This window comes from Lactuca virosa, chromosome 3 (genome assembly GCF_052849685.1).
Source record: "Lactuca virosa cultivar CGN04683 chromosome 3, Lactuca_virosa_CGN04683_v6, whole genome shotgun sequence".
NCBI lineage: Eukaryota > Viridiplantae > Streptophyta > Magnoliopsida > Asterales > Asteraceae > Lactuca > Lactuca virosa.
Window position 1 is genome coordinate 317,668,463 of NC_136428.1, and position 8,801 is coordinate 317,677,263.

At 36.3% G+C, this 8,801-nt stretch overlaps 1 protein-coding gene across 1 annotated transcript; it reads left to right on the plus strand.

Moving 5' to 3' along the window:
* The first annotated feature begins 7,230 nt into the window (after window positions 1-7,230).
* On the plus strand, window positions 7,231-8,092 carry LOC145164721 (uncharacterized). Its single transcript, XM_079083419.1, has 2 exons — window positions 7,231-7,600; window positions 7,752-8,092. Exons 1-2 carry the CDS (start codon window positions 7,231-7,233, stop codon window positions 8,090-8,092), a joined length of 711 nt encoding a protein of 236 aa, XP_078939545.1.
* The last annotated feature ends 709 nt before the right edge of the window (window positions 8,093-8,801 follow it).

Genomic DNA, 8,801 nt, shown 5'->3' on the forward strand with positions numbered 1-8,801 from the left:
AAGAGTAGTAGCATCAACATATGGAGCATCATGTTGAATGCGAGATTCTGGACTAGTAGGTGGAACAGATGACTCCCCCTAAGGTATTGAAGAGGATACCGGTGGAGGTCTATAAACAACTTCTTCGTCTTCATCTTCAGAAACAATCTGCGAGCCAGAGGAAGAACCATACGAACCATCTGAAGACACATTGAAGGATTTGAATAACGATGTGTAATCAAATAGCCAATCAGGACCCACTCGAGCATCCGTTTCATTTTCCTCCAACCAACGCACGTCGAAAGATTCAACAATCTGCTTCGTCTTCTTACTTTAAACCCTATACGTCGTGCGTGCATCATACCTCATGAAGTAACAATCATCGGCTTTGGCATTAAATTTTGGGTTGGACTCCAGGTGAAGAAGGGTGCAAGGACAGCCAAATACACGAAAGTGGCTGACAGAAGGCTTATGACCATAAAGAATTTCACATGGAGTCTTCATCTAGGCTTTGTTGATCAAAACACGATTCTGAACGTAGCAAGCAGTGTTAATCGCCTCAGCCCAAAAGAAAACAGGTAACTTAGAGTCACAAAGCATCGTCCTTGCAGCGTCTTTTAATGTTCGATTTCTCCGCTCAGCCACACCATTTTGTTGAGGTGTGCGAACAAAGCTGTATTGACGCACAATTCCCTTTTCTGCGTAAAAATGATCAAGAACTGCATTCTTGAATTCTGTTCCATTATCAGTGCGAAGCACCTTCACCCAGTTGTTACTTTGGTTCTTAATCAACACAATGAACTTCTTTATCAGATTAGCAACCCCAGCTTTTTCGGATAAGAAGAAAACCCACGTAAAACGAGAGAAATCATCGATCACAACCAGACAATATGAGTTTCTGTTGATGCTTAGGACGTCGACCGGACCAAATAAGTCCATATGCAATAATTGGAGCACCTAACTGATTGAATTAACCTGTTTCGGCAGGTGTGGTTTTCTATGATGCTTTCCCTGGGCACATGACACACACTTCTCAAATGTTATAAAGTCTCTGACGGGTAAGCTACGTACCATCTCATTTTTCGCAAGACGATTTAGAATCTTAGCGTTAGCATGACCTAGTCGTCGATGCCACAACATTGCATTTTGTTCTGAGACCTTCGAAAAGAGGCAGGTGACTTGTTCTGGAATGTTACTGTTCATATCTATGATATATGCATTGCCATCCCGCTTTGAATTGACAAGGATCCACTCTTCCGGGATGACAATGCCTGGCTTAAGGATCATACACTCTTTATCAGTAAAATGTGTTGAGTATCCTTTGTCACAAATCTGAGAAACACTCAACAAGCTATGCTTTAACTCGGGGGCAAAGTTGACGTTCTCGAAACTCAGCACTCCATTTGTAACGGTTCCTATGTGAGTGATTTTTCCACCTTCTCTGCCCGCAAAGGAAACATACCCCCCGTTAAATGATTGAATGTTGCTCAATTGGGAGATGTCTCTTGTCATATGCCGGGAGCAGTCGGTGTCGACATACCAAGGTCTGACGACATTCCTCCGCAACTGTCCTTGCAAAATGAGCGGGATCATTTAGATTTGGGAACCCAGGTCATCACTTTCCTGGGTTGACCCTTCAGAGTCACAGATTTATCCTTTAAAACATTCAATTTGGAATCATCATATAAAACACTTTCAGAGGATGACGATGATTGGTTGGGAGTTAATTTGGGCATCAACTGATAGTTAGGTTTCTTAACAATCACTGGTGATTTTGAAACATTTTTCTGTTTAGTTTGCTTTGAACATCCAGATTTTCTACCAGAGGTGGTTGAAGACCCGAATCTACTCTTTGACGAAACCGAATTTGGCGGAGCCTTGTTCGATTTTGGCAAACTATTCGTGACTTTGTTATTGAAAACCTGTTTATTCTTTTGAAAATCTGCCCATTTCTTGTTTTGATCATCCCTCCAATCATCATCTCGAGAACGAGTTCTTGAGGACTTTCTAGTTAAAGACCTCCCTCTAGACTCATTCTCCCCTCTTTGTGACAAGTGATGCACAAACATCTTATTCAGACAATTCCTAGCAATATGACCAGCAGTACCACAAGTAAAACAAATCTGTTTATTGTTATTGAACCTGGTACTGCATTTTTCAGATATATTACTTTAATGACACCCTTACTTTTCCCATAAGAACATGTGCAAGAAACAGGTTGTGCAATAAGTGAGGGTGCATCAGATGGTGTGACTTGTGAAGTAGGTGTGGTATCATCAGAAGCATCACAAGCAACAGGAATATCAAACAACTCATCAAATATGTCAAAAAAAAAAATTAACTCAGCATGAGCTAATGCAAAAGTATCACAAAAAGTATTATCATTTTAACATCAGAAACAATAAAATTTTCATTTGAAACAGAAACATCAGGTTCAGACTCAAGTTTATTATCAGAAACAAATCCTTCAGCTTCGTGCTTTGACTGATCTAAGTATTGATCTGTAGGGGAAGTAGAAATGTTAGTACTTTCAACATTAATAAATCCTCCTGAAACAAAACCAGATGGCTTGCCATAAACCATGAATGGTTCGTTATCAATCTCCTCTTTATACAAAGGGTGATACTGATATGTGTGATTAAAAGGAGGAGGCACTTTATCATATCCTAAACCTTTTTGCTGGTTATTTTTGAATTGCAAACAATGATCTATCATGTTTGCAACTACTTCCCTTGACACATCAAATTTTTTAAAATCAAAATCTGCAGTCTCAAATTTGCCTTTTAATGAGTCAAGCTTAGCAGTCAACTCAGCAAGTTGTCTTTTGACATAGTCATAATTCTCACATTTGTTACTGTAGTATTCCTGAAGTCTCCTAAAGTCCTTAATTTTTGCTTCTAACTGGGACTTTAGGGGTTTTTGTCCTTTTCTAAGTTGATAGCCTTCATATCTAAGGTCCTCTACTTCTCTACGTAATGATTCTATTTCCTCATGAAGAATTTTAACATAATCAACACATGCCTGAGAACAAGAAGGTAAACTTACCTCATTTTTCTTGGGTTCGGAAGTAGAAGATACCATCAGTGCAAACTGCAGCTCCATCATCTTTTCTTCAGGATCAGTTGCAACATTCTCCACGGGAGCATCATCATTGATTTGGGCTAGGTGAGCATTTTCAGGTCCTGAAATATTCAGAGCCTGAATCTGGTCCTCCCAGTCAAATGACTGAGCAACCATAGCAGTCTCACCATTGACCACAACACCTCCACGATTGTTTCCCACCGCAGCCATCGTCCTGTCATTGTTCATTCTTCGATCTAGTTTCGGGCACTCACGAGCAAAATGACCCGGCTCATGACAGTTGAAACAACGCAGTTTCCCTTTGTTGAACCCTACTTTCTTGTCAACATTCATTCCCCAGTTATTCTTCCCTGTCTTTTTAGCAAACTGCTTCGCCCTGAATACTGCCATAGCTATTTTCCATGTAATATCCATCTCCTCCACATCTTCTGGATGAATCTGATCAGGTCAGCAAATGATAGCTGAGGTGGAAGCTCTCCAGCAACAAAGGCATTATAACAATTAACAAGTCTAGTGGCGAGAGCAAGATTTTCATCACTTTCCATTGAGTTTGAGGAAGATGCCACAACTGGTACATTGGAGGAGGGAACAGCTTGTGGAGTGACAGACGACTGGCTTTGTGAGTAAGGCATGGATGATGCAGCATTAAGAGTTTGAATATGAGGTTTTTGAACAACAAATGCTTGACCTGAGGAAGAGATGAGTGATGAAAGAGCATTGTTAGAAGAAATCCCGAGGTTTGCAGTCGAATATGAATTCACATGGTTAATCCCTCGCTGCTTATCATCAAGATCACAAGCGTTGATGAACGCCATTGTTTCAGCAAGAGTGAGACGATTTAGATCCTTGGTCTTCTTAATAACAGCCACGTTCATGTCCCATGATTTTGGAAGAGCATTCAGTAGCTTTTTGTTTATCTCGGACTTGGTCAAGAAGATCCCAAATATATTCATCTCAGTAGTGAGAGTGCTGAAACGCTGCAGCTGAGTCTCAAGGGTTTCTCCGGGAATGAAGTTGAACATATTGAATTTTTCTCGCAGCATATCCTGGCGGCTTTCTTTCATATCCTCATTTCCTTCATATACGTCGATCAAGGCTTCCCACAAAGCTTTAGCTGAAGTATGCTCTCTGAAACCTTGAGCTATATCAAGAGATAAAGCCATGGTCAGAGTGGCCAAAGCTCTTTCCTGTTCCTCAACTTTCTCAAAATCCTCATATGTATAGTTAATCTATCTTAATTGTTTCTGATGTGAATGTTTAGATAATTAATCCATCTTAATTGTTTGAAACTGAAAGTTCCTTTAATATTCTAATTGTTAATAGCAATTAGCATTTAACATAAAAAAATATTAAGTTTATGAATTAAAACATTGTGTCAACCCTTAAACATTTATGGAATTTAGTAAAATATTGATATATTAACAAATTAGTCATGTAAAGTTTTTTAAGGATTAAAAAAATTTGGATGAAAATATAATTTGTTAAAGATAACTTTTTAAAAAGTTTAATGTAGCTAGGTACCAATCTCATTTGTGACAATGTTATTATGTTTTATTATTATTGTTTAGAAAAATTAAAATACAAATAGATATAGTTCATGTAAATGGATAGATAAATAATACAATTAGCTCATAAATTATATAAAAGTATGTAATTTTAAAAAAGGAATGTGCAAGAAAAATTCATTTTGCTTTGACTGTTTCTCTAATTTAAGTATCTCATGTTTTCAAAAAAAAAAAGACTTAAACTTTTTAAGATTTCCGTTTCACAAAAACTTAATTTTCAAGATTTTACATACATTCCCTTTTCCTTTTCATCATTACTAAGGATATTCTTGTAATTTAACTATCTCACACTTTCCAAACAAAAATAAAATAAAGAAAAGGTTAATTTTTTAAACTTTGTACATACATTCCATTTTATGAAAATTGAAAAATGAAGATTTATCATATTTAACTAGAAAGGTTACCCCCGCTACGCGGGGACCAGAAGCTTTCAATGTTGTTTCCGAATTGATAAATATGACAGACATAAAAAGTGCAAGGATGAAAAGTTCGGGCTTTGCCCCGGACAAAAAATGTAAAAGTTTTGACTGCAAGGACCAGAAGTGTGAAAATGGCTAAAGAATTAAAGGGGTAGGAATTAGCAACTTTTTAGAAAAGGGATCAAAGTTGTCAAACCGTTAAAGTTTTGTGGCCAAACTTTAAATATTAAAAGGTTCCAAAAAAGTGTAAAAATATTGATTGCAAGGACCAAAAGTGTCAAAATGGGTAAAGAATAATGAGCAAAGTTGCCAAAAAACATCCAAATTTAGTATTCCTAACTTCCAACAATAATACAGGGACCAATTTTGCCAAAAAAATGGAAAGTTGAATGGAACACAAACAAAATGACATGAATAAATTAATTAAAGAAGTACAGGGACCGGATATGTATATCAAGGGACCAAACCTGGACAAAGTATGCCAAATTTGCTATTCCTTTCTTCCACAACTTTAATATATATATAATAATATATTTTAAAAATCAACTATGAACTCAAATAAATAACCTTAATTTTCATAATACAAAAACAAATCGTATACATAAGTAGTAAAAGTTTTTTAACATGCATTTAGATGGTAGGTGTAGTATTCTGAGTAAATTAAAATTGGTATGGTATTTATTTTAGGTTATTAAACGGCACTAAAAAGGAAGATAAAAATGTTCAGTTTGTTATACATATTTTGAATAGAGATTCATGGCTCCATGCAAACTCTTCGTTTCCTGCCCTTGCAACCCGCTTCGCTTACCGTGTTCAAGGGATTGATTACTCCTACCTAACGTTTCATTCTCCAAGATGATTTCATCAAGGTGCCTGGCATTTCATTCTCCAACGCCTATGCTCGACGTTTCATTCTCCAGCCCTTTAAATCTACATCTAAACCTTCAAACATTCTCTTTAGCAAACTCGAATCCCCATATCTCCCACCGTCACAAGCCCTAAACCTCACTCTTGAACCTGATTTCGAAGAATTGTAGAAGTTGCACCATTTTGAAACCATAATTTTCACTCTGCATTCTGATTTGAAGGTAAGCAATTGTTCTTTCATTATTTTGGACTTGAAATTATGCTTGTGGATAATCGTATTCTTCTAATTGTGTAAATAGCATTTCATTTGTAAAAAGAGACTTAAAATACAAATGTGATAGTGTTAAAAACAATCTTAATTGTTTATATATGAGTATCTTGATATGGTTCAGAGGTTGATCTCGGGTTCATGTATGTTGCTTACATCTTGTATTTGGACCTCAGGTTCATGTATGTTGCTTATATCTTGTATTTGGTCTGTGTTATGTTAATAATTCGAATACCACATGATTTGGAATGTAACTCTTCCAACTTATGACCAAATCATAATTGTGATGAAAAAATTACAACAATGTGAAAGTGTTGAACGAGTTCAAGCTATCGTTCTTATGGATATCAATATATTTTTGCAATCTATGGGTAAGGATCTTGGTGAATTTGATCTTCCTATGCTAAATACAACCATCAATTTAGAATCTGGAGGATATCGCGAGGTCCTAGAGGAGTACTCTATTGTTGTTGAAGATGAACACCTCCTTGCTAAAGATTCTCTCAATCCCGACCAAAAAACTGCATATGATGAGATCATAAGGCACGTAGATCATAATCTACCAGGCGTATTCTTCATAGATGGTCCTGGTGGAACAGGAAAAACATTTTTGTACAAAGCCTTGCTTGCTGAGGTTCGTTCTCGTGGTCTAATTGCACTTGCTACTGCTACATCTGGTGCTGCGGCTAATAATATGCCTGGAGGGAGAACAACTCATTCGTGATTCAAGATTCCAATCAATCTTGAAAATAACTCAATGTGCAAGATTGATCAACGGAGTGGGGCTGCTCAACTGCTTCTTTTAGCTAAAATAATCATATGGGATGAATCATCGACGACTAATAGGCAAGGAATAGAAGCAGTAGATAGAACGATGCAAGACATTACAAAGGTGAGCCTCCCTTTTGGTTGAAAGATAACGGTATTAGGTGACTATTTTAGACAAGTGTTACTAGTCATCAGACGTGGCACTCGAGCACAAATTTTAGACTCTAGCCTACGAATGTCGCCTCTTTGGCCTTTAATTAAAAAGTTTCGGTAAACCATAAATATGAGGGCACTTGCTGATCCATGGTTTTCAGATTTTTTAATACGAGTTGGCAACGGAGATGAAGAAGATATCGATGGAAGTTTTATCCGAATACCTGATGACATGTCCATTCCTTACACTAGTGAAGCCAAATCGAAAGAAAATTTGATTAATGCAATCTTTCCATCTTTGCAAATCAATGGAGGTTTTTCTGATTATATTATTTCTAGGGCGATATTATCAACTAAAAATGAAAACGTCGACGAAATTAATGATCAGTTGATCGATAGGTTCCGTGGAGAGGAAAAGGTGTATTATAGTTTTGACGAAGCAAAAGATGATAAGAATGAATTCTATCATATGGAATTCTTAAACTCTTTAAATGTGAGTGGTTTGCCCCCCCTCCCCCCCCCCCTCCCATCGCCTTCGTCTTAAAATTGGATGCCCTATAATGCTGTTACGAAATATTGATCCTTCTAATGGTTTATGTAATGGCACAAGATTGATATGCAAAGGTTTTCAAACGAACTTCATCGATGTAGAAATAGTCGTTTGTCATCATGCTGGAAAACGAGTATTCTTTCCAAGAATCCCTCTTTGTCCATCTGAAGATGACATGTTTCCATTCAAACTGAAAAGAAAACAGTTTCCAATTCGGCTTGGCTTTGCTATGACAATTAATAAATCTCAAGGTCAGACAATTCAAAATGTTGTAGTTTTTCTACCTGAATCAGTATTTTCTCATGGACGACTTTACGTTGCGCTCTCCAGAGGAATATCACGTGACAATACAAAGGTCTTAGTGAAGCCTACTAAAGATTTTAACCAAAATGGAGTTTACACATCAAACGTGGTGTATCGAGAAGTCTTACATGATATGTAAAATACAACTATGTATGGATATTATTGATATAGTTTTGAATGTAATGACATTTGTCGATGATTATATGTTTTCTTAGAATATGATATGTTTGATGCATTGCACGTTTTTTAAATATGACATGATATGTAAAAATTTAATTTCTAGCTATTATGTGTTTTTGAAAGTACTATTCTTTTTATCTCGAAAATGAATTACAAAAAAAAACATAATGTTTTTGTAAACAAATGGTTTTTCGATATTTTTTTTTCTGGTTTCATTTTTTTCACACATCTACCAAATAATCATATATTAAGAGCCAAAACAAATGATGACACCTAAAAAGAAACTATTTGTCGTCTGTCATATTATGTAGTTATGCACATTACTAGAGACAATTCACGACAAAACTGCAACTATGCACCTTGTTAAAATCTATTCGCCAAAAGGAACAATCTACACCAAACAATATATATTATGGCCGAAAGGAACTATCTTGCGCCAAAAACAAACTAATTGCCTCAAGGAAACTATCCGCCGGAAGGAACTATTTGTGCCGCTGCATCGCGCGGGTATCCTACTAGTGTATATATATATATATATATATATATATATATATATATATATATATATATTTGAGACCACCTATATTTTGTGAGACATAGGGACCAAATATTAGCCTTTGATCAAATTTGATTTTGTGGTTAAAAAAAACTCCGATTAAGGCGCTTAA